Source organism: Fistularia commersonii, chromosome 12 (genome assembly GCF_037954325.1).
Source record: "Fistularia commersonii isolate RoL2024-O1a breed Wild chromosome 12, RoL_Fcom_v1.0, whole genome shotgun sequence".
NCBI classification, from domain to species: Eukaryota; Metazoa; Chordata; class Actinopteri; order Syngnathiformes; family Fistulariidae; genus Fistularia; species Fistularia commersonii.
The window spans coordinates 14,425,435-14,452,412 of record NC_141295.1 but is presented as its reverse complement, the minus strand read 5'-3'; the positions used below and the strand labels follow the sequence as shown (position 1 = coordinate 14,452,412).

The 26,978-nt window shown below is 44.8% G+C and overlaps 1 protein-coding gene across 2 annotated transcripts in view; it reads left to right on the top strand.

Annotated features, from left to right (window-relative positions):
• The window catches only part of bnc2 (basonuclin zinc finger protein 2), a 167,520-nt gene that overhangs the window by 102,146 nt on the left and 38,396 nt on the right, over nt 1-26,978 (top strand). For both annotated transcript variants that reach the window (XM_086157279.1, XM_086157280.1), the window contains exons 4-5: nt 21,306-21,408; nt 23,009-23,244. In XM_086157279.1, coding sequence (XP_086013405.1) covers nt 21,306-21,408; nt 23,009-23,244 — 339 coding nt within the window. The remainder of the gene's footprint in view (nt 1-21,305; nt 21,409-23,008; nt 23,245-26,978) is intronic.

Sequence of the window (26,978 nt, the reverse complement as noted above, 5' to 3'; positions counted from 1 at the left end):
GCAATGGGAAAATCAATGGCTTCTTCCTTTAATTCATGAGAAAGGCTGTCGCTGTGAGAGAGAAAAAAAGAGTAATGAGATGTGGCTGTTTAGATCACGACCAGGAGGAGGAGAGAGCAAGGGAAGCATCCTTTAAATCTCTCCATCAAATGGCTGATAGCAGCTGGATGAAGACGAAAACCGCCAGGGGAACGGATCTCTGCTGTCATTTGTTTTGGCAGGGGAATATTCGTTTCAGCTCGAGCTTTAATTTTTCTTTGTTAGGAGGCCGTGTTATGTGCTTTGGAGCGGGGAATGTGCGGCGAGTCCGCGTTGAACCGAAAAAAAAAGACAAGAGAAACGGGAGACTGCTGGATTTAAGTGGGACCTAAAGTTTCGGCCAGTAAAAACAGATATCTCCCCGGAGCAGATGTACACTTTTGCCACTGCCAGGCATTTTTTTTTTTTTTTTTACAGAATGAATGTCAGATAACCCTTTTTTTTTTCATTTGTATGAATTCCAAACTGTTGCCACCAAAAAGGTAATAGCCTGTCAAAGCCGTTTGTAGATAAGAGATAAAAATAAAGAGCGGGGAAGAAAAAAAAAAAAAAAAAAAACGACTTTCCATGATTTCAGAGAAAATGTGTCGTTTCCAAGCCGACCTGAACATTTCTGGCAGACATTCAGTCAAGTCATCAGACCCCCCCCCCCCCCCGCCATCCCGTGTTTTACTGCTCCTCTGGACAAGTCACACTCATCCCCGCGTTACGCCGAGTTTTGCCTGCTGACTTCGGAGAATTTGATTTTTTTTTTTTTTTTTAAATGAGCAGCTCAATATCTAATTCATTAAAGTGGCTGTTTTATTTGATGCATTTTCCTTACTCCAGCTGAACGGAGAGATGGAGCCAAGGGATGGTTGGGAGGGGAGTGGGGGGGTCGGGGGTGGGGGTGGGGGGGACCCGTTGATGGACATCCAGTCACGCGCGCACACATACACGGCACCGAGTGTGTGTCCGGATGCGTCCCTCGGAGAGATGGGGGTGAGGGGTTGGGGGTGGGGGGGTGAACGACTCCGGTCAATTGTGGCTCCTCTCCGCAGGGGCGAGAGAGAGGGGAGTTTTACACTGTTTGACTGCTGAAGGACGAGAGCCGTAATTGGCCTCGCACACACTCGTCATTAGAGGCAGGCCGAGAGGCGAGCTTAACAATCGGTGTGGGATGCGCCGCCAGTGTTTTGTCTTTTTCTCTGAGCGTCTATTTGGCAGAGAAAAAGCATACAGAGGCATATTAGGCTTCAGTGCCGTATTAAAAATGTCGCCCTTGGCTCAGCTTTCTGCGCGTATATGTATCTTCTGCTTCTCTGTAATTAGCATGTCTCTCATTTACCAGATTCCCTGTGGTTCTCTCTGATAAACTGTCTGATCTCTGCATAGATCACACGCTCTCCCCTCCAAAACACATGTATCAGTAGATACAACAGACGCAGTTCATCAGGCGGCTCCCCACCCTAAGATATATTATTGGAGCACGCATTGAATCCTGTGAAAAAAAGGAGGCCCCCGAAGAGGAGGGGGTTATTGGAAGTAACGCTAGAAAAGCAAAAGAGGGCTCGATGAAGTATAAAAGGGTCAGGGTGAGAGAGGAGCGGGCTCTTCGGCGAGGGCCCGGAGGAGCCGAGGCAAGCTTTCGATGTGTCAGGTGCTCCGATGCCGGACAGTGTTGTTGTTACACCGAGGGCAGCGCCACAAGTCCGAAAGTATTGATTTCCCGCCTTGTCGAGAGGCAGGGAACTGTCATGTGGAGAGCGCTGACCTTGGTGCACACGCGAAGACAACTATTCCCCCGACCACCCCCCCCCCCCACCCCCCACTCCCACTCCTACTCCTGCACAGCATCAGGAGGAGAGAGGAGAGGAGAGCAAGTAACAAACAACCAGCTACAGAATATGTGTGTGTGGTGGGGAGGGGTTCACAGAAAAAAAAAAAAAAAGTAAGAGCAGGAAGCAAAAGAGAGGGGAGCCAACAGTCAAAGCGAGGGCTGGTTCCCCAGAGTTGTCAGTGGGCAGCCCGGTGTCTGGTTATCACACTGTTTGAAATGACAATGGCTTGACTGGTATTTTCCTCCTGAGGTCCAACTCAGATCTGTACACTGGAGGGGAGGGGGGGAGGGGGGGAGGGGGGGGGGGGGTTAGGGGCGCAGAGAAAAAGAAAAGAGCCGGTCATAGAGAGAGATGCTGGTAAGTAAGAGGTGGTGGTGGTGGTGAGGGTGATGGGGGCGTAAGAAGACAGTTCAGCAGAGCCTAACGAAAAGAAAGCGAGGGAGAAAAGGAGTAAGTGATTGACTCGTTTGCCGGGTCTCCACTGCCGCCGTAGCCTTTGAGATCCAGCGAGAGAGGAAGGAAGAGACGGCAGAAGCGGCAACTCGAGTGAAATGTTTTTCATGTGGAGGCTCCGTCAGGGATTTGACAACAAAAAAGGAGAGGGGGGGTGGAGGGGGGTGGCGGGCGAGGGGCTCGCTGTCACCTACAGCTATGCGGCAGGGGATCATCCCCAGTCACTCGGCGGAGCGGCTGCAGGAACAGACGGAGAAAACACGGCCTACAAAGAGCTCTCCGCGGGTTAGATCAGGGTGACAGACACTTAAGAGACCCGGCTTTAGTCACACATCTCCAGCCTCAGATCGGAGTATTTTGCTAACAAGCTCAGCAGTAAGTTCCCCCGCTCTCTCGCTCATGAATAAAGGCTAACTTTTTTTTTTTTTTTTTTTTTTTTTTCTATGGAGAGCTCTATGTGGAACTGAGAGCAAATTTATTCACATAGTCTCTTTTTGGAGTGTTTGAAAGGAGCGCAGTCCTTAATTGAATTAGCAGGCTTATTAGTGTTTGACATTGGAACTAAGCTCGGCTATGAGGAAGGAAGCGGGGACACGGAAAGTGGGATTTAAAGAACAGCGTTGGTTTGGTTCTAATTTTACACTCTCCTGACGCACATTATTCCCCAAAGCTGCAGTTAGGCCCAGATATGGTAGTGCTAATAATATGCGTGCAAGGCAGGGGGTGGGGTGGAGGTTAAAGTGGCCGTCTCACCTCAACTGCCAAGCCTGGGAACCAAGAGTTTTTTTTTCCCCGTAAACCTCGTGGCCAAGGCTTTGCGAGCGACGAAGACTTCTCATTGGCGGATTAAGAAAGTTGTGCGAGATGCGGCGCCGTTGGACGAAATAAGCGAAGCGCCGAAGACCGATCGCCCCGCTGCACCTTCTGCGCACGCCTGCTCTCAATCCTCTTAATTCCTCCCTGTCCCGGGAAGAAAAAAAAAAAAAAACGATAAAAAAAAAAGGATCAAGCACACCTTTGGTCATTATATTGTTTAGGGGCCTTGATGCAGATTTTCACCCGTGCTTTAATTTGGTCAAATCTAATTGCTGATTGCTGTTGCTTTCATTATCTCGCTCTGCTAAACCCACGGGCTTTGGCCGTATTATTCTCACCCGGTGAAAGAAAGAAAGCTTTGAACGAGATGAACAACATACACTCTCCTTCGGTTTGTGTTGCCGATATTTACAAAGCGGTGCCACGAGCATGCAGAATGTCAAATTTAAGAGATGCATATTAATTGTGTCATCATCAACATTAATGCAGTTTATATTGAGATCAATAATAGATAATGGGCTATTTAAGTGTCACAGTTATCTGGGGTGTCAGTATCTTTTAACATTGTATTGCCGTCGGCTTCCGCTAACCGCTAGAAAACCGATGCGTCTTCTGGAACGTCATCCGGAGTGCCGTGACCATAAAAGAAAATAAAAAAGAACATGGGAATTTATCGCACCTCTCCAAAAATAGAGCGGGACAACTGGCAGCAAACAAATGAATAAATGTAAGCCCCCATAATTAGGCGGCGCTCTCGGCGGATGCATAATGGATGCTGCTACACAAAACGACTATGTGCCAATTGAGATGATGACAGATTGTGCTAAAAGGGGCTACTTTACCCGCTTAGACGGCCCTCTTTGGGGGTATCGCGCAGTTTGTTTCGGTTGTTTAAAGGGGGCATGCTTGCGAGGCCCCGTCGGGGGCGAAGGGGCAGTGTCTCCTCAGCGGGGTAGATTTCTCGAATGCCAGGAACAACGTCACTGGTGTCAGTAGAAGGTCAGAAACCAAAGAGTGGTAATAAACTGGGTTCAACTTGTAGGTTAATGTCAAATGAGGTATTGTTCGCAAACCATTGACATGTTTACATCTGATCCGCATCCAAGCTCCATCGGTTCAAGCAGCAAAGAATCCAAAAGGTAAAACTTTCATGTGAAAACATCAAACTGAGATTCCTAATAAGTGATTTTATGGGTTCTTATAAAAGCTTCAAGGAAAGTACACTTTTTGGAAGGACTTTCGATTGGAGTGAATTTACGTGTGTAGAAAGACGCGCTATTATGTTTACGTGTGATTTTCCTGGCCGCGGCTGATGCTGCAGCACAGCATGCAAAAGTATCAGCAATGAACACCGAAATCAGAATCAGAGAAATGTTATTTGTCCCTGAGGGGCGTTAAGAGAGTACAAGGGGTAGCATAGCAACGGAGAGCTGATAGCCAACATCTATAAATATATAAAATAAAAATTCATAAACAGGATAAAGTTAAGATAATGATTGGCTGCAAATCCAAGCCGGATACAACATAAAAGCTCATTTGCTCATTGACTTTTAGCATAACAGAGATACATCTCATTTATTTATTTATTTATATTTGTATTTTATTAGTCATTTAACTGATTGCCATTCTTTCTCAAAATGCTACATTTTCAAAATGGAAATTTGATGAAATTATTATTTTGTACCATTTCATGAGCCAGTTGCTTTCAACCCCGCACCCCCCAACGCCCCCTGTATTTTAACAGCAGTAGAAAAAGCAGTATTATATCTATATCTTACCTAACAAAAACAGTCATGAATTCAATTCAAATTTCAAAAATGGTGGCAGCCACTGCAAGGCATGCAGATTTTTTTTCCCCCACCTTCTCAGTTGCGCTTGAAGCGCTCCGCCTTTTTGCGAGGCATCCAAGAGGACACTCGGTGGGCTGTTAAAAGCGAGGCAGTTTCCTATATTTATTTGCGAACATGTGAGGGAACAACACTGGAGCGTTTCTCTTTTATTTCCAGCCTTGTTCTCCTCTGTGTTTCTGCGCCAGGGTCTTGTATCTATCCCGTGTATTCCCCACTGCCCATGACTGGAAATGCCTGCTTAAGTGCTGTTCTGACATTAGCTGAGTGTAGTCACAGAATTTGGCCTGGGGACAAATGCTGGAAAGGCCCTATAAATATGGATGCCCCTCTACTCCCCCACGCATACACACACACACACACTCCTTTCTCTCACTGTCCCCTGACTCCCTAATGATTTGCATGTGAGTGTGTGTGCCATTTGCTCTGTCACACCATGCACCCCCCCCGTTTGTTTACCCCCGCTGACAGAGATACGTAGAGGCCACGTCCTGCTAACCAAGTGTCAAAGTGCTTGCTAATGCTCCAGTTCCTCTTGTAAATAATGCAAATGCCAAGCGGAGAGCTGGTGTCACGGTTCCATCGCCGTCTGTGCCGTTTCACGGCTTAATAGATCCGTTACCCTGACGCGACACTCGGTTTGACATCGTGCTCCGACGGGTATAGTTATCCCCTGCTGTTGCGTTGCAGAGAATTAAACCGATACTGCAGGAGGGTGCGAAGAAGAAAAAAAAAAAAAAAAAAAAGACATCGGTGTGGCTGGTGGTCTTAGTGTCCTGTATGCCCCTGCAGCCGCGGCGGCGGTCCTGCGGGTTCCCCCCGTGGCTGCACTGATGCCAGCACGTGTGGAGCTGCAGGGCGGGAACCCGTAGGGAGGAAGTGGGTCATTAGTACAGTCCTTGCCCCAGTGTTTTACTCCACTTCAGTACACATCACACAGGGCCGCCCTCTTGCCGACGAGCTAACACATGCTAATTAGCCAGCGACAGCCAGGATCTTTTCTCTTCTGGAGCATATGTATACCTTCAGAGCAAGGCCGGCTGCAAGGAGCCGGTCGGGGGCGGGGGGGGGGGCTTATGCCGCTTCATTAAGTTTCCCTTTTATGCCGAGGAATTTGGTTCAACATAAAAAAATACAACACGGTACCGAAGCCAGTCTTTTAACGCGGTTTTAAAAAAGAAAAAGCGGGTCAGTCCCGTCTTATCTTTTTAACTGAGAGGATTATCTAACTATCCACTGGTCTGATCAGCAAAAAAAAAAAACAAAAAAAAGAGAAATCACAAAATTTTCCTGACATGTTATGTGTCATTGCGTTACATCTAGATTATTACTATTGGCCGTCTTCTTTTGAGCCACCGTTCCTGCGATATCTTCATTTGGGGGGGGGGGCGAACAGTTTAATGAAACTTAATGATGGCGGTCATAACACAACAATAATCGAGTCGTCTGGAAAACTAATCAATGCGCTTCTCCCTCTTTTCCCCCTAATGACCTGTGAAAACAAAGCAATAAAAAGGGCAGCGTGTATTTATTTTGGCCAAAGCAACAGGCTGATAAGAAGGGCTGGCTGATTAGCGCCGAACAAAGCTGAGAGAGTCGCCAATACTTGGAAAACAGATAATGTCCGTCAAGGTAGAGTTCCTTGCGTGTGGGTTCACAATTGAAATGCTTCTTTAAAGGAGAAGGGGCAGCACCTCCAGGTAATTGTTTTGCCATATTGAAAAGTATGCTATAATACATTCATTGCACAGTTGTCTGCGTTAACTCGAGGACCATTTCCTGATTCATACTTGTAACTATGATTTTCCTGTTATTGTAACTTGAGTAAGTCTGTAATCCCAGCGGGAGGATGATAAACACGTGTTGTTTCCTTTGTCTCTTGTGTGAAGTGGCTGACCGGCGCAGCTTTTTATTGTAATGCGGCCTCTTGTCTTTCGGTCCCCGGGTGATTCCGCGCAGACTTCGGCCCCTCAACCACAAATCGCAGCGGACCGCCGCACGCAGCTTTTGGGGCGCGCTCCTGCCCCCGTGCCGGTGCAAGAGCGTCATCGTCACAGCCCCTATTTGGTGAAAGAAACTCAAAACTATTTTTCCAAGGAGATTGTGATTTCCACAGTTTCTTTATAGTGTGATGGAGACCGTTAGTTCGGGTGACTGCTTTTAATTAGTTAAGTATATATGGAAGGAAATATCATATTTTGGTTTCACTTTTGTAGTGGAATAATGGAGGGAGTGGGGGGGGGGGGGTAAAGGAAGGTGTGTGTGTGTGTGTGTGTGTGTGTGTGTGTGTGTGTGAGTCACAAGTGAGTCTTCTCAAATAGTTGCAAATAGACATATTAATGAATTTACTTGAAAGGACAAAAGATGAAAAATAATAAATAAATAAACATAGTAATAACTGCTAGTTAATAGTCTTCCTGGAATAGTAATTTATGTAAACATACGTTTTTTTACCATTAAACTGATAAATCTATAAGTCACGACGCAACATAGGTACAAAAAAAACACATCAATATTACTTCTATCACCTTATAGGAACTGCATGAGGATGTGATATTTCAGATTTTTTTTCCTCCAAATGATTAAAAAAAGTTAACAAGCTCTTTCCTAGATGTATTTCTGATTCCCCTGCCGGCTCGTGTGAATACCTAAACACACCGTGCACGTCATACGACAACATGGGAGATCGGTGTCAGGTGTATTACATGGGATGATGGGGTGATGTGTCTTTTTTTTTTTTTTTTTCTCTCCCCTGCTTGCTGTGGAGAGCCTGGTGTCCTGATTAAAAATTTCAGCTCCACTGCCTTTCTAATTAATTAGTGAGGCCACTCAGAGGAGCGCCGTGGACCAATTAGTCTCCAGCAAGCCGATGATGCCTATCGCTAGAGCATCACCGTACAGCTGTCGCTCCCCGCTCCGAGGGCGGCTGGGGATGGGCCCTCAGGTGGTCGCGCAGGTTCGAACAGCAGCCCGTGTGTGTTCGCTCTGCATGCGATGCATGCACACACACACAGACACACACACACACACACACGAAAGGTAAAGACTACCGTTAAATTAACGTATATGCGACAAGAGTAGACGCACAAGATTCTATACTGAACACATGAGCAGACTTTCAATTAGAGCATTATCAAAACATTTAAAGCTAAATTAAAAGTCTTTTTTTTTGTTTTTTAAATGCAAAAAAAAAAATCACCCCTGGAATGACTTGTCTGTGGTGGTCGACATTAAAAAAAAAAAAGGAAAAAAAACGTGACTGCCATTTTGACCATTTGGCAGGAATAGGACATTTTTAAAATTATTTTTCCGTTAAAAAGAGCTTTTGGTGTCCGTGTTAGGCAATCGATTAATTGGTATCAAACGTGTGCTTGCGGCTAATGAAACGCAGCATTTTTTTAAATTAAATTGGATGTGTTAAATCATATGCTTGACGTTTTTGATATGGAATTACATAATTCATAAGATAAATTACATAAATTACATAAGACAAATGGAACAAGTTGAACTTCTTGCACCTGCGACCGGAGTCGACAATGACTGCAAATACATCCGCTTCAAAGCATAACCCCTGGAGAAAAACATTTAAAATCGTTCTTATTTTTCGCTTGGGTTACAATCGGGGGCTTCTGTGCTGTTTTTGGGGTGACAATGTGGCAACTTCCTCTTTTGAAAAGCTGTAGAAGTTGAGGCGGCAGACGTCCCGGAGTCACAAAAGCAGCCGAACAAAGATGGCCGACGTTACGTTTTCTCCTTTCTACGGTCCGACGGCGAATTCATCCTGCGTGCTGACCACGGGGAGGCGTCCGCCTTTCTTCAGAGGAAGGCGTCCAGAGTTTGCTGACTTCGTGAGAACAGACTAGTTAGCGGAGTCGACCGAGGAATCTCATTTCCACTTCAAGGGGTCGTCTGAAACGTGGCATCAGCAGGCCTCTCCGTTGGCCCCCGCGTCGTCTGATCGCCTCAGCTCTCCCAGATCCACCACCCCGTCCCCTCCTCTGCCGAAGTCTGGGTTTATTCGCACTTCAGGAAAATGCGCTGATACGTTTTTTTTTTTTTTTTTTTTACTGAAAAACAGCCATAAGCTAAAGAAAAGGGAACTTCAAAGGCCTGTGCAGCGGCGGGTACACATTAATGATCGCGTTACGTACAAACACGCACCTAACGTCCAACGGTTAAGGTTTTTCCCTCACAAGTTCAATCACGACGTAGACATTGGTGACACAAGCAAGCGTAAACATGCAAACGCGAGTGGCTCCGCTAAAATTAAAAAAAAAAAAAAAAAAAACCCAGACGGGGCGTCGAATCCGTTCCGTCTTGTTCATTTTTTTTTTTTTTTTTTAAATGTATTGGATACACGCGCATGCAAAGACGGAAAAAAAAGCCACATACTGAAAGAAAAGAGAAAAGAGAAAAAAAAACAGATGTAGTTATTAGATCGACGTGTCTGACATTTTGTCGACATAAGTAATTAATTTAGCCTTTCTATTGGGAAAGTCCAAAGAGCCCAATTAACATGGTTAATATTGCTGCATCGTGTAAAACACCATTTTTTTTTTTAATACAGAGGGAATATTCAAATGACTCGCCTGCATTATTCAAATGTATAAGCAAAGTCATCACTGGGGGAAAGAGACGAGATGGGGAAATCGCACCAGCGCGAAGGAGAAAATGATAATCAATCTTTTATTCCTGCGAAGCAATCAAACAAACAACATATGTGGTTTCCCTTCATGCTTATTTCTTTTTTTTTTATTTTTAATTCATGTCATCTGAATTTCGAGGCCTCAATATTAAGCTTATTTGCGCCGTATCGACTAAGTGCCACGTTTCAATGATTGAGTTTAATTATTTAGCTTGGACCTCGGCGGAGTGTTTGCTTGACTCCGGTTATGTGCATGACATAATATACAAAAATAAGGATTCTCGACTTTTTACATTCGGGTTGATTCACATGTTCACTGATCAGCGAGCATCACCCAGATGTCAAGATCACTCTCAGAGCACCAAAAACACCGCAGAAAATTAAACCGGGGTGCGAAATATAGTGAAAATGTAAAGCCACAGAGTAGGAATGAGGCGTTTTACGGTTTTATTTGAGTGTGTTTTTATAGATTGCCATTGTGGCACCGTGTTTTCTATTTTCACGGCTCATTCGGGTATTTGTTTTTGAGCGAACTCGGGGGCCCCACTAGTGCAAGGCCCAGGTTCTTGGCTCTTCTCTCCCACTCGTATAGCTATAACAAAGTCAATATTACAAAGAGGTAACACATGTCGAGGTATGCTTCGGGCCTGCCGTGGTGCTGTGATCCAGGATCGGGACACACACACACACACACACACACACACACACACACACACACACATACACACTTACACAGTGTAAAAGAATGCGTGCCTTTAAAAGATAGGCTGCCTACCTCCATGAGGAAAAAAATGTACCTCACATTTTTTTCTCTCTCTCTCTTTGCAAATTTGTTCTCTGGTTAAGCCGGTAGTTTGGCCTTTACACATGTGAAATTGCTCATGTACGTGCGCGCGCACGTGTGCATTTAAGTGTGTGAAGCTCTTCACCTACACACTGTTACAAATACGTGTGTGTGTGTTCACATGAATTTTGACTATGAGTGTGTGTGTGTGTGTGTGTGTGTGTGTGTGTGTGTGAGGGCTAGTTTGTTTTGTTTTTCCCTTACTTCAGCACATCTGAGAGAGCTTTTCTGGAACTCCTGAGCCCTGTCCAAACAAAGATGGCCGAATGTAAGGGATGGAGGGGAGGTGGATCAGGGTGTGTGCGTGTCTGTGTGTGTGTGTGTGTGTGTGTGGATGTGCGTGCATGTGTGTGTATTTGTGATATTTCAAGTAACCTGGGACCAGAAGGGCCTTGCGAAAAGCCAAGAGGAGGGAGAGAAAACCGAGCCCCTGAGAAATGCAGCTGGAAACACGGAGACTTGCGGTCTCTCTCCCCCACTTCTCCACCAACACCACCCCTCTCTCTCTCACTCTCTCTCAGGTCCAGCTGCACTCAGATGTGTCTGCCCCCCACCCCCAAACCCCGCGCACACACACACACACACACACACACGCACACATACGCACACACACTCCCCTGCGCTCCTGAGCTCAATGCCACTGCCAAGGAGAGAGAAAGCGGGGAGAGTGTCGCAGCTGGTAGTACTTACTGGCCATTTTACCGCGGTAAAGGCATGAGATTCATTAGTCCGGGGTATGCATGTTTTGTGCTGAGTACTGGCCGTGTTATTGTTAGGATGTGGTAAAATTATAAATATGCAGGGGTGAGGGGGATTTGGGGGTGCAGGAATCTAAGTGGAAGGGGGTGGCCGGGGTTGGAGGTGGGGGTGGGGGGTGTAGAAGAAGAGGAGAGAGAAAAGAGAGAGAGTAAAGTGGGGGGGGTTTGAGGAAGAGGAGAAACATGCCACTCATTAACTCCTCTGCCACAGTCTTGTTTCTCATGATTGGGTGGCAATAAAAACGTCTGTCACAATTTGTCAAAGTTAATGACTCAATGGCACACCAGCGCTCAAGGGCTGGAAGACACGCTAACATATGTCGAATTAGTCAATAGCTTTATAATTGCAGAAATAAGGATTCCGGCTTCAGCCAAATGAAGCCGACTTAGAGGGTCCTGAGAGGGGAATTTCCAATTTGGTCGGGGTCGATTGCAGAATGGCAATCACCAATGCTTGGCAGAGATCTCCCCGGCGCAGCCGTGACTTTCCCCGCTTTCATCTCCCCTTTTTTTTTTTTTTTTTGCTCCCCCCTCTAAGATTTGAACCGATCCCTGTCATCCGTGTGACCTGTGACTGCAACAGTGTCTCGCCTCCACTTCAGCCCCCGTATCTGTGAACTTTGTAAGACTGATAAAGACCAAAGCGAAAAAGATAGACTTTCCTTCAGACCTAGGCCACACACACAAACACACGTTTGCACGCACACACACACACACACATACTCCTCACTTCACTCCCTTGTGCGGCTTTGAGAGTCACACACTTGTCATCGCAGCCATGTAGCCATTGGTTGAACCCCCTCCCTCCCATCCCATGTCTATATCCCTATCTTGAGTGACCCGTGTCTGAGTGTCATTTGCTGACTGTGACTGTTCACACTGATGGAGGTGTATTTTCTTCCTTGGAAAGTTACAAAGTCGTCCGTAACAGCAAAACCGAATCCAGGGCTCTCGCGATGCTGGCCGAGGTAAATCATCCGCGATGTCCGTCGTCAACGTTAACGACAGTTATCCAAGACTGGCTTTCAATTTAAGAGCTCCGCCGCCCTCTGTGTTTTTCTTTATATTGTTCAATAGACATGGCTGAGTGCATGACGAAAATACGCGAAAAGCGTCTCCTTGTTGCAAATAATCCGAACGCGGCGATTAGCTCTCCGCTCGGCACGGTTTAGACCGTAACTTTGTATTTCCACAGCTGTTGGGTGTGCGGGCCCAGGTGTTTACAAGTAAACCGCCATGCTGACACGCTGTTTGAACAAAACTCTGAGGAAAGAAACAAATATTATTGCCCAGTCGTGTGTCTTGACGGGCAGCCAATCCGTCTACAGTAGTGTTAGGTGTAGTTAAAAAAAACACATACATAATTTGGTGATTGCTTACACACAATTAGTGCAGGCTTTTTTGCATTAAGAATGGTCAAAGAAAATAAAGAGCTATTGGCAAGATTAAATCTAGGAGTCGCTCCAAGATTTTGCTGGCCAAGAGCAAGTCGGAGTAGGGGATTTCACTGCCTGTGAATGTGTGTGTGTTTGCATTAGAGGGAATGTGGGAGAGTGTGTGGGCTTTGCCTGTGTTTGTGTGTGTGTGTGTGTGTGTGTGTAGTTCGGGAGGCAGAGTCCCACCCTGTAAATGAGTGTGATGACTAAACGTCAATTTGGGGGAAGCATTGCAGCGCTGGTGTCCGGTTGTCACGCCGCTGTCAAGTCCGCATGGGGACAGCGTGTGTGTGTGTGTGTGTGTGTGTGTGAGTGTGCTGTGTCGCACATGCCAACCAATAACCTCAGGAGAGATGTCCCCTCTCACAGAGGGGTCGCCAATATTCCTGTGCTGTGACTAATACTTTCTGTTTGTGTTAGGGTGTAGCTGAGAAGGGAGGTAGAAAGCAGATGATGTTTGTCGTCCTCACATACGGACACACAATCCCTCCGCCACCGCCACTGGAATGTCTCCCATCCCCATTTTTACTCCCACAGAACTTTCTCTTCTTTTCTTTTTTCCTCTTCTCTGCTCTTTCTCTCTCTAGTTCAAACATGTGTCTGGTCGCACTGTGTGGTCATGTCACTCCTCCAGGCCTCTCGACGCACAAGTTGCATGTTGTTACGGTGCAGGCTGTTACCGGGGTATTTGCATTCAGGGGGGCAAGCGAGTGCAGGTGTCAGGTTCGACAGGGAGTTGTCCTTATCTGGTGTGGGTCACTCCCTCTGATAGGCGGAAGGTTAGAGCATATACATCAATAACAATAAGCTCATTTGTTGTCTTTCTTTTTCCTGTCCCTGACCAATGTACCTAAAGCACAAGACTATTTTTTTATTCAGGTCAAGGTATAATTACATGTCATCACTGAAGCTTATAGTCAATTGTCACATTTATTTAATTGGTTTTATTTATTTGTCATTTTTTCAACAAAAGAACCCAACCAGGTTAGCAGAACTAGATGAATAAAATAAAATAAAACAAGTTTTCATTTAATTTTTCTGTTAAATTGATATGAATTAATTGCAAGTTCTGTTTAATTAACTCTCTTTTCTTAACAGCTGGAATTGTTGCGTCCTTAAAGTAATTCCAAGTTAGTTTGCATGTTTTTCTCCTGCAGATTCATTAATACAACAACCTAAAATGAGCAACAAAACGTCAAAGCAACTTCATTTAACACTTTAACAGTTTATCCAGTGGAGGAATTTAAACATTACAGTTTGCAAGAGTGAGAGCGTTGATTAAAATGTGACTGACAGTTTGAGAAAACAAATAAACTGAGAACAATTGTAAAACTTGGGAGTGCTTTTTTTTTTTTAATCCAATGTATATGTTTATATTAAGATCTCAAAGATGCTTTGTCCCAAAATCGCGAATCCTTTTCTGATAATAAATCAGAGGGGGACACAATAAGGGTAGCCTCTTTATTTACATCATGACTTGAAATCCGAATTGGTCGAAAAATAATCTTTATAATTATCGACCTTTCTGTTGAAAAACTATGTCAAAATTAAAACGACCCATTTCCTCTGCTGGGCAATCTGCGGCTAACATGACGACAGCAAGGCCGCTGCAGCACTTCTCACCCGTAGGTGACCATATTCCTGTTCTGCAGGTACAACGTTGATTTTGAGCTTGTCGGGGTCACAAAGGCCAGCATCTAGAAGCTTCTGCCAGCGCTTCCTCAAGCCTCCTACCTCCCTTCATCTGTTTTCCTCCGACTCCTCCACCTTTCCTGTATGCAGCTCTTCCCCACCCCTCTGATGCACCTGCTTGTCTGACCCCCCCCTCCCCGCTCTAAATCCTCCGTTTTTGTTTTTTTATTTGCTCCCTTGCTATCTCACTTCATTCGCTTTTCACCAAATCTCCAGTCACCCTCCATCCCCTCCCATCCTCCCCTCTCGGCGCCCTTCTTTGAACTTGGCCTTGTGTCTGCGGACTCGGGGGTCTGTCACCGGGGCAGATGGTGTGATCCCTGATTGGGAGAAAATGGTTCGAGGCGAGCGGAGACGGACCCAGGGCTTCTGCCTGGACCTGCTGTCCGCACGCGGGATGGGAGGAACTTCCGCTGAGAGCGCTGAGAATATTTGAATTGACTGGAGTCCGGCATTAACAGCGCGGCCATGGCTCTCCATCTTAATCAGCTGCCCCGACTCGGACCTCGACATATGGCGTTGCAATCGCAGCGGTCCGTGTTTGTGATATTATCCTTAATATCTAAGCCAGCTGGGTCGGTAACCATCCCGCCGGCACACAAGCTCCACGGCTTAGGAGCGTATAATGGAAGTCGGACTTGCATAATGTAAATAATCAAATTTTTTTTTTGCAGGGTGGGAGGGTGGGGCTTGTTAAGTAGAACGCAAAAGTGCATTCTTATTTCGATTCTTGTGCAATCAAAATGTTTGTAAATGTGTCTAAATGCAAGGGCGGGTCATGCGAAAACCCAAACACGGTCGCACTCAAAATGACACATCAGCTGGAAGCGTAACTACAGATAACAGAGTTTTCTACATATTTTACAAGTACACTCACCGACGGTAAAACCGGGCCGTGACTTTTTATCCGATTACATTGAAAAGTGACGCGCTCCAAGCTACGACCACTTCTTCGGCCCTTGGCTGGACCCCAACGCGGCTGTGTGGAGACTTGCTATGTGTTGCAGTCAAAGCAGGTGAAGTAAGAGCGAAGCGCGCTGCCAAGAATCCGAAACTCGTGTCCTGCATTTTCATAGACATAATATGTTCACCAAACAATAGCTTTCAGACCGACCATCGTCGGTCTTTGTTGTTTATTTACCTTGCAAACTGTGCTACTAACATACATATTAAAAAAAGTTAGTTCAGGTCTAAACATTGTTGTAGTTCTTTTTTTATCCATCTTATTAGATTTGGCATACGTTGAAAAAACAAAGGGGAGTCAGAGAAACTATTAATTAAGAGTGCGTGCAAACAGCAGACGTCGCTCCGTCCATTTGTTTGGCTTTAAGGAATGGGAGGAAAGAAAGAAGGGAAGAAAAGCACAAAAAAAAAAAAAAAAAAAAAAAACAGCAAAGGGGTCCCTGGTCTCCACATGAATACATGAAAACATTTCTTCTCCTCCTGTAATCCACCGGGGACTCACGCCCCATTTGGTTCCCATTAGCATAGCTCTGGTCGCTCTGCCCCGTGTCAAAGCCCAGACGCACAGCTGCACAAAGGACAGGGACCCCTGGCTCTGTGACTGCCAGCCGCTGGGCTCCAAACCAGAACTGACAAGGAGGACAGGCTCTACACTGTGGGGATTTGAGCGAAACAAGCCTTCTCTGTCGAGTACATTTTCCCCCTGTACAGTATAATGGTGTTTCATGCTGAGGTCAGTGCACAAATTATTAATCGTTGTTTACTTTGTACCACTTTGTGAGGCAAGAAAGCTCTGTTTCAAGTCAAATCCAAATCAAATAAGCAAAAATTAGCCTTGGCATAAGGTATTTGCTCCCCTCTATTTTGTGGCGTGCTGTTCCTGACTACAAAGACTTTCTTTTCTTTTTTTTTTTTTCATTCAGTATGTTTTATTTGTCACCTGTTTCCAATATGGACATTGTGAAGCCCTGATCTATCTGACGGAGCCGGGGAGGGTTTTTATGACACGCAAAGCTGCTGTGCCTCTTTTCCTATGCACGTTGTCTGCACATTTCTGGCAGGAAATTGACGGCATTTCAGCAGCTAACTCATGGATGAGATAATATCTTGTGGGTGGAAGAGAGGACAAGATGCTCCCAGTGTTTTACAGTGACCCTAAGCAAAGACAAATTTAAATCCGAAGCTGCTGCCGCTCGCGAGGAAGAGGCGCGCGCGCACACACACACACACACACACACGGGGTTTTCATTTAAATCTCGGCTTTGCTTAACTCACCAAAACAAGAAATGCGGTCTGCGGCGGCACGTCGAACGCTGTAAAGGTTTCAATTAAAGGAGGAGGGACAATACCCGCCCGACATCCAGCAGCCCGTCTGTCTCGGCTTTCCATTGTGCGCTGCCTTCCGAGAGGCAACTGGTGTGTTTCTGTGGCATATAATTACAATGTCAGGGTAGTAATACGGTTGTATGGGATATTAGCTAAGGATCATTAGTTCACCGCTTTGATAGAGTCTTTGCCGATCATAAAGCTTGGTTTATGATACGGCCGGGTTGCTCGTATGGGCATCGATTCCGTGCTATTTTTCTCGTCCTATCTGTTTACAATCCCCCCCCCTCAACCAGCTGCGAGGACACAGGCCGAACCCCATCTCGGTTTGAAGCTTCTATTTCCTCCCGTTTCTCCGGCTCAGTCTGTCCAACCAACACTCTTTTGTAATTGAGAGTCCTCTCCAGTCTGATGGTGGCCTTTGCTGACTGAAAGTGTTTACAGTTGGGCAGGGACAAGGACTGCGAGCCAAGCAAAACATCCATGCAACATCAAGCCTCCAGTTAAACAAAAACCCCACAGTGAGAGACACACACACACACAAACGCGCGCGCACACACACACACACACACACACTTGAGCTAGATAAGTGCTGATGCGTTGTGTGTTAGGTCAGGTTGTTGACCAGGGTGGTAACACTGTGTCCCAAACTTTTTGACTGGCTGGATTTAAAGAGTTTCGCATGCACTCCCTCACATACATGCAGAAGAACCCTCACATACACATTCACACAAACATGCACGCACGCACACACACACACACACACACACACACTAACACTCACAACTCTGTCCTTTTCCTCACCGTCGTCTTGCAGTTGCGAGCCAAAGAGGAAACCCTGGCGAGACGCTAGCACAGTGACTAATGCTGTGTATCTGGCCGGGCTTCAGATAACACAACCTCCTCCTCCGGCCTGCTGTGACAAATATGTGCGAGTGTAGCAGTGGGATCTAGGCCCAAGCTCGTCCCTGACCGAACCCAGGCCGGCTGAAACCGTAGCCAAATGTAATGCAAACCCATGCTAGTTGCAGTGGGAGTTGCCTGCAAAAGAATCATAAAAAAATCTTTTACTTTTATTTTGTGTTTGTTGTTAAATGCGACTCATCTCAACAGTTCTCTGCTGTTTTCTATCACCCCGTCGCGCGCGAGTTGTTTGGATGCCATTGTATCACAAACGCCGTTCCTGTTACTCATCACTTTCCCGACTGAAAGTGGAACAACGCACAAATCAATCTAAGGGAATAGCGCCGCGCGTCCCCTCCCTTCCCCTTTTTCTCCCGTCAGCGCCTCCTCGGCGGAGGGGGCTTGCCGCTGTAATGCTTCTTAATGCCGCTGTCTGCTTAATGGGCCAGATATGAGAGGTACCGCTAGCCAGCATAATAAGTCAGTGATTAGAGGGCGCCTTGTCACAGCAGAAGCCCCGCAGACAGTGCCACGCTCTAATTGCCGAATTAGACGCCCCTTAACTATCTTGTCAGCTGTCAGACCCCGGCTCGTAAACAGCAGAGGTGCATTTGATATTTCCATTTTCTTTATTTCCTATTTCGCCCCGCTGTTATTGGGAACGCATGTTAAGTTAATTACGGAAAATGTTGCGTTGTGTGACAGCAACGCGCCGAACTTGCCTGCTCTGATCATTTCTTTTTTTTTTTTTTTTTTCTTAATTTGTTTGTTCGTTTTCCCGCAAGTACGGTTTGAGAAAATGACCTGTGGAAATTAAAAAAAAAAAAAAGTCTTAAAATTGAAGTAAATATGATTCCAGTCTCAACCTGGATTGATTTATGTGCTGTAATGCAATATCAAATTTCCCTTTACTTTGCTTTTTCAGACAGATTTAGTACCTATTACAAGCTCCCTGCACCACAAACGATAACATAAAAAGTGTCTTGAGTTTAAAAATAGTAGTAGTATTTAGGATGTCGGAATAGGTCACGTAGAAAGATGCAGTTTAATGTGAGAACACGGATATTTCATTTCATATTACAGGAAAACATCTGTGTGTGTCTTCACCTGAGCTCATCTCAGGACACGTGTCCGGTTCTGACCTCAGCCTTGGCGCATGAATGTTCATGAAAAGGTCTCCTCGTCTCTCTTTTGACTTAAAAAAAGAAAAAAGAAAAGAAAAAAGTGCACCCACCAGCTCAGTGTGTAATATATGTACACTTCGACTGACACATGGTGAGTAATCCTCACACACGGCGAGGATTGCCATACTCGCACCTGGAGAGCTTAAAGAAAAAAAAAAAGGCGTAAAGTCAAATAATCTCTGTCTCCTGTCTTGTTCTGTGTCAAACAGAGAGGTGACATGGTTAGAAGTGGTGTAATTTTGTGTTTAATCTTGGATTAGCCCGTGTTCACTTTGACACCTTCGTTCACTAATCTGGTGTACAACACCTTAGGGCAGGGAAGAGGGATTCTGATAGATTTTATGGTCCCTTAGTAGATTATGCTGCATTTGAAATCCTGAATTATAGTGCATAGGTTTAATCCACAGAAAAGTTACCGTTATTTGGTGCTGTCACAGGGCTGAGCCTAACTTGGGTCAATGGAGTTTGGTTTGTGCTGAGCTGAAGGATTCAAAGTGTTTACTTTTATAAGCACAGTAAGGAAACTTGATTCCCTGTAAAATGAAATAATTACTTTTCTATCTGCAGTTCAGTTCCAGGTAGGATAACAAGGTGTTAGTAACATTACCAAACATCTGCAACTTACTCTGTATGTTGGTAAAATACACAAAGATGTCGTTAAAATACTCCGACATTATTGGTTGCCGAAAGTTTGGGTAGCGTAAAGGGACGTTTTCTATTTGCAAGTGTGTGTGCTGGTGTCACCGTACGCCAAGAAAACAAAGAGATCGTACGATGCCGCATATGATAGCGGATAAAGTCCCAGGTTTGATTCTAGCAGGGGGCCTTTTGTTTGAGGATTCGCCGAAGTCTCCGTGTCTGCGTGGGTTTCCCGATAGCGGGGCTTGTGAATGAGACAGTGAACCGTTTTATGTCTCGAAACAACTCGTCTATATGAGGTGACAGAGTGAATGGGTGTCGGTCTCTATGTGGGTCCCTGTGACTGACTCGCGATCGGGCCAGGGAGTCGGTGTGTGTTGCCCTCAGTGCAGGATAAGCTACATAGATGATGAATGAATCATTCATTTGTTAACTATGACATATCGTGCAACAAATAGTATGAAATGCAGAAGCAGTTCCCCCTTTGAGCATTACACACCTGAGTTACTAAAATATATTGAATATTTTGCTATCTTAGCACTTAAATGTGTTTTTATTTTCCTTCACAAGAACTGACACACTACATATCCCTCTGTCACGGACTGCGGATCCGACACAATGGTTGACAATGGCAACACAACCAGCATGTAAAAGCAGGACGTATGTTTATGAAATGAAATATAATAAAATAGAGGCATTGACACGCTTCCAATGGTTCAGTATTAAATGCCTCTATGGAATCATGTGGCGTGTTTTCTTAAAATAAAATACTGAAATCCGTTAAATCTGTTATGTCTGTGGTGTCCCACATTCAAAAAATAACAAAAAAAAAACAAACATTAATTGTTTTGAAATACCGGGAATTACATTTGGATGTGTGGGAAAGAGATTATTGCATTTAAAAGAAAAAAAAAAGAAGAATATTCTGGAGTGGGAATCCATTTTTATTTCATAAGCAGAGGTCGCTGCAGAAATCCAACTGCAGCTGTGGATTCTTTTTTGTCATTTTATGTTGAAGAGAAAAAGCATTAAAAAAAAAAAACGTTACTATCTTTAGTCGTCGATTTATCTTGATAGTATAAAAAATGCCTGCGAAACAAAGGCCAGCCAATAATTATTAAGATTAATGTTCGTAATTTCTTGTTCCTTCTTTAAACTCCTCTTTTCGCCACTTTTACTGTCTCCTTGTTTCTCCACGTCAGTGTGAAATTTACAGCTTGCAGCTGCTCCGCTCCTTTCGATGATACAGCTGTTTTCGTTCGTGCGGATCTCATACCCCCCCCCCCCCCGCCCCGCCTTCGCCGTACACGAATTTCGTTGTTTGAAGAGCGTCAAACATCTTACGGGATCATGTGACCTCCTGTAAAATATACCTGAGTTGTTCTGTTGTTCTTAGCAGCCGTTTGCGCCACGATCCGTCGTCGCTGCACCGAGACGCCCCCGTCACGTCTGGACACTTAACCTATCGCGGCTAAAAGCCTTTTCCGGGGTCAAAAGAAGTGCAACTCCGGCACAGAGTAATTGAGCTTCAGTCAAACAAGTTACATTTCTCCCACTTAGGAGAGGAGGAGGGGGTGGAGTCTTATGTCGGTTCACATGAACTTTGGGGAAATTACAGCGTTATGATGAAGAACCGCAACAAGGGGAATGAAAGTCATATTGAAATAAAATGGCAGTCGGTGCATTTTTAAGTTTTCAAACACTTGTGGCAGCGGATGCGATTGCTTCTGTGATTTGCAAGACTTCTCGGCACCCTGGCGTGAAACGCTACGCCCTCCCGGGTCGATGGATTAGCGCGTCCGGCTGTTTTTTTTTTTTTTCTTCCCTTTCTCCATTCACGATTGCTTAACTGTTCATTTAATTCATCGTCCGTTGACGCCTCCCGCATATTCAAACTGCGACTGACCCCGGTGTCCCCCCTCATCTCCCTGTCTCCGCAGGCTATCCGATGCACACTGGTGAACTGCACGTGCGAGTGTTTCCAACCAGGCAAGATTCACCTACGGACATGTGACCAGTGCAAACACGGCTGGGTGGCTCACGGTAAGAACCTTCAAATACTGGGATCATGGAAATAACTTGGGCAGGTATATGAAATCATAAATGAGGCATGTCTGTATGTATGTTCCTTAGTAAAATAAACAAATGGAGGCTATATGAGGTAGGCGTCAGAAGTCAGGGTTAAGGATTTTTTTTCTCCATCTAATGTGAAGCACTAATGCACTTTTTTAAAATTTTTATTGATTCCGTACAGTGTCCTTGAGTGTTGAGCAAGGCACCTTAAATAAAATGTGTCATTATTATTATCATCATCTTTTAAAATCACTCATATTCTTTTGAATTTATAGTTGACTTTCCTGCATCTTCGCTAATGAGTTGTTCTTGAAATTCCTTTTCTATGGAAGTGTGTTTGCGTTTGCTTGACTTAACTGCAGAACTTCCTGTATCTGCCGTAATGATTTTTACCATTTTTTGAGGGGAATTCATGTTTTTAAAAGAAACAAGTTGTCTTTGTGTGTGCATCTGAGTTTTAGCTTTTTTAGGCATCTTTAAAAAAAAAAAAAAAGACTATCACTAGGTAGACAGCAAAAGAACAGACCACACCTTACGAGTGGGTATAAGAAAGGGAAAGAAAGCAGAAAAAGTACAAAGAAAAATAAGACAGTCGGGAAAGATAAAAGAAAACACCTGTTTGGCTTGCGTCCGCACAAGAGCGGGCCTTGGGCCCTTGAGCAAATCGCACAGGACCCCATTGAATATTTCTTAACCTCTCCCTCTGAACTGTCAGGCGCCCATCTCTCCTCTCCCCCACTTTTCATTTCATGTCAGCATTGGCAGGGACTCTGACAAGTAGTTCTTCATTTTTTATTATGTTCGTGTCTGGCTGCGCCGTGTTGTCAGGCGAAGCCCTCGTCAGCAGGAAAACGCCGTCCCAGGATCAGAGAAAGACCGAACCAGGTGTCACCCAGACAGGCAGGGAGGGTAGGGGAGGAGGGAGAGGTAGGAAAAGAGGGAGAGAGAGAAAAAGAGAGAGAGAGAGAGACGGAGTAACAAGGAGGGAGAGAGAAAGACGACCAGGTGTCACCCAGACAGCAGAGGCAAAGAGGTGACTGAGGTTGTTGTATCGGGGGCACGAACATTCATTTAATAGGACAAAGACAGCAGCGGTAGCTTCATCAAAACACATACATAGATAAATAAAATTGTCATTTTTATTATTTCCTTATTTCTTATTTTATCGGAAAAAGTGAGAATACCTGTATGTATTTTTTTTATTCTAAATGGCTTCAATTTTAACTTACAGAAAAAAAAAAAAAAAAAATCCTTCTACTTTGGTGCCCAAGCTATTGTCTCTGAAGGAAAAAAAAGATGAAGCTATAAATGAATGTAATGGAGACAGGAGTCAATTGCAAAGAAGTGTTGAGAGAAAAGGGTGACGTGCAGGTCGGGCTGGAGACGGAGAAGAAGTTTCATTGTACAAATGTGTTACTATTGCCGCCAAAGGAAGATCTGAGATGAGAGAGACTAAACAGTCATTCACCGGGCCTGTTTCTGTGTGTGTGTGTGTGTGTGTGTGTGTGTGTGTGTGTGTGTCTCCCTCCTCTCTGTCTTTCTCTCTCTCTCCTCTCGTCACACTGGCCAGCTCTGGACAAGCTCAGCACCCAGCACCTCTACCACCCGACCCAGGTGGAAATTGTTCAGTCCAACGTGGTCTTTGACATCAGCAGCCTGATGCTTTACGGAACCCAGGCCGTGCCTGTCAGACTGAAGATCCTCCTGGACCGCCTCTTCTCCGTGCTCAAGCAGGAGGAGGTGCTGCACATCCTGCACGGCCTGGGATGGACTCTCCGAGACTACGTCAGAGGTTACATACTGCAGGTCGGTGACTAGCTCGCACTGGAGCGCACTAAAGATAAATGCCGTGCTGATGCAGAGAGCAAACATCAACCCTACGTACATTTATACTTTAAATGCGGTTTTTCATGATTTTGTCGACCGGGGGTTGCTGTTGTGCCAAGTGTAACCATAAATATGCCCCTCCCCATTCCCCCTCGCACCATCTCAAGAAGTATGGCTCCGAAACACGACAGTGACAACGAGAGGCTTCGGTGCCACCGGCCATCTATTTTCCTCTCATTTTCCCCGCTGTTACTTCTACTTCAGTATGCCCCTTTTCCTGCCTTGTCAACACTCTGCCCCTCCACTGGAAAAAGGAAAGGCATAAAAAAAATAAATAAAAAAAAAAAAAAAGCGGGGGGAAAATGTCATGCCAGCAAACTATAAAACTGCTGCAGTGTACTCCTTCCCTTAGCCTTCCTCCCGCCCATATAATTGCAGTCAGACACATTTCTCAATCAAACATACGGAGGTTTTGGTGTTGAAACCCAAAGTGTTCCTGAATGAATTAGTTAAGAGTGCAGCGAACATGTGCATGTGGTTTGCTTTGTGAGAGTGCCGGTGCGAGTGCGTTGTGCGCACATGTGCTTATATGCATATATGGTTTAGTGTTCCAAGAGTGTAAGTGGAACAGCATGGTGAGGAGAGGGTGGTTTGTATGTGGAAACGGCTTCTGTGAGTAAGATTTGCAAATCCAGTGCCTTTCCCTCACAGAATACACACAATGTGAAAAAAAAAAAAACATGGCCTCATTCATGCGACGACAATATATGATATGTACATAATAATAAGGCCCATGTCAAGAAATAAAAATATAAAAAAAAATTCATAATTACACATCTTAGCAAACGCACGATTTTCCTTCATTTTAAAAAAATGTATACATTTTAAAGTTGGAGTTGAATATAAATGGGTCAACTAAAATATTTGATTTGATAAATATTTTTATTAATCTGTAAATACCTCAGCCTGTAAAACATGCAATGAAATCAAATTAGAAATTTCAAATTCTGCCAAATATCCAAATTGTTAAAAGATTAATCTTCAGCCACGACTTGGCCTTTTGCTTTTGTTTTTTTGTTTTTTTTTTTTTAGAAACAGCGTCATGTTGGCGTCTCAGCCATTGAGGAAAGGTCCTTCACTGTGAGAAAGCCCCGTCTGTGGTTCTCATAGATGTAGCCTCCGTGTTTTTATCAGCTGGTTCTAATAGTCAGCTGGTGGGAGCACTGTTGCTCAACCACTCAGTCTCATGTCACGCTACTGGCTAAATCCTCTAGATCTCCTCAGAAGGGCTTCAAAGGGTTTGCGGCTGCGAAGAAACAGCCAGTCACTTAAGGACAGTAAGTAGTCATTGTACGGCCCTATTAGCCTGTAAGTAGCTATGAAATTCAATCATCTTCGCCGAGCCTCCGGGCAACGCTTTGTGTCAGGGGTGTGTTCCCGACCAGTGTGCTGCGCTAAATGAGAGCTAAAAATGAGCGGGGCTGTATTGCAGATGATAGATAATAAGTTATCTCTCTACTATTGATCTCAGGGGACATTATTTGATGATAAATTACTTACATGGTAACCCCGGCTATTCAAACAGACACTTAGAATTTTAACAAAAGTGTTTAGGGTCAATCACGTTAACTAATGTTGTACTAAGACGTGCAGAACATTGTAATAACCGCTCATAAAACACATGAGGTATTACTTCATCTCGCTCCTATCTCTCTCGGAGATCTGGATTGTGTTCTTCTCGTTTTTTTAACCGCTATTATTTGACAGTGCCTCGCGATGACAATGAACAGCACCGACCGAAGGAGACGTGTCACGTGCGAAGGGCGAAGCGTTTGACGCATCGCAGATCTCGGACACTGAACTGGCAGGGTTTAGCGTACCTGCAGCTCCTCCTCGGTCGGCTGTCTGTTCAAGGTATGCGTTGCAGACAAAAGAAAAAAAAATTGGAAAAATAACTGACTCAAAAACCTCATATTCACTATGAATAGCGTCATAGTATCATCCCTTTCTTATTTGTTGAATTCCATAAACTACTAACAGGTGATGACACCACATTTACAGTCACAGGAACAGTCTCTCCTCATACAATTTCACATCATTTCAATCACACTATCAATACATTTTTCAATTTATTTTTTAAAATATTTTCCTCCCAACAAGTATTTCTTTTTATGACATTACATTTTTTCAGAGTGGGAAAATAAAAAAGAAGTCAGAGTTCCAGCTTGCGGTCAGTTATCTGTGGTTTTTAATCGGCTTTTTCCACCAAAGTCACATAGTTTGGCTTTAAGAGAAAAAAAATAAATGAAGGCGAAAGAGGCGGCTAATTTACCTAAAACTGAGCATCTCACAGTGACACAGCTATAATATCCATATTGTCGGTATATAATTCACAGGGTTCGTCACTTTCTTGCTTGCACGCGTCCCAAAACACACACCATTCCCCCCCTAGTCGTGATGGGCAGTGTGTGTGTGCCACGTTACGCTCTGTCCTCGCCAGAGGCCCAGCTGCAGTGTGATTCTCAACCGATGGGAATCCGCTGGAAAAAACGCTCACTTGTCCCCTTTTTTCCCTTTTGACACTCATACTGGCACATTAACGTCAACGTGTCAGGTGGGATTATCATTATTATCATTACCTGCATAATCAATTCGCTCTACGTACAATTTAAGTTGACGCGCCACCTCGTCCTTTGAGCTCTAATTTGCAGAAAAGGACATACAGGCAAAACAAAAGGGAACTCACACCGGGGGCGTGACTGAACACGAGCACGCTTTTGCAATTTACTTCGTAAATGGGTCTCCTTTAGAAAAAAAAAAAAAAAAATGAAAGAAATTAATCAATATTATTAAAAGCTTGATGGCTTATCAAGTGGCTGGAATTTTGATTTGTAACGGGCGGAGGGTTCGGGGGGGGGGGGGGATTCCGTGTGGCATCAATAACCATTAAAATGAATGATTGTCTTTCTCTGTTGCCTTTGTTACCTTCTGTCGACCAACTTCTCTCTCGAAAGACATAGGATGAAAACACGGCGCGGCTGAGTCAGGATTTCCGTATCCAAAAAGGATAAGATAATGAGTTTTTTTGGAGTTCTGGGTAAAAGTGCTGTCACTTATAAAAAAAATATAAACGTTTCCTAATGACCCGTCCGATATCTACATTCTATCACTTCCTGTTTACCCTCCTGAAAAATCTTGAGTACGTGACAGAAAGGATGGGAAATCATCTAAAAAAGAGGTGTGAGAAAAACAGCAACGCACAGGTGGCAGTCAGTGATATTAACCCGTTAAAAATTTTAATCAAATTAGAAAAAACAAACAAGCACGTGTGGCCCTAAAGGCAAGGCAAGAAAACTAGTCCCTGAGTGGAAACGAACCAGGAAAAACTTGATGCTGAAAGAACAAAGTTAACTAAAAGCCTGCCCTCCTCCCCCTTTGTGTTAACAAACAACATTCTCCAAATGTCAGCTTTTCACCAAAGCGGTAAAATCTGTTGTCCCGGTATCTGAAGATAGAGGTGTTATAAAGGTAAAAAAAAGGTTGCGCGAGTTTGAGTCCCACGGTCGGAGCCGCACGTCTCTCACCTCGCCGACGACAGAAAATGATGTGTGTAACGTCTTGTTTATGGCCTTTTTACACCATTTTACTTCTCAGCTATTTCTCCCCTGACCCCCCCCCCCCCCCACACACACACACACACACACACACGCACA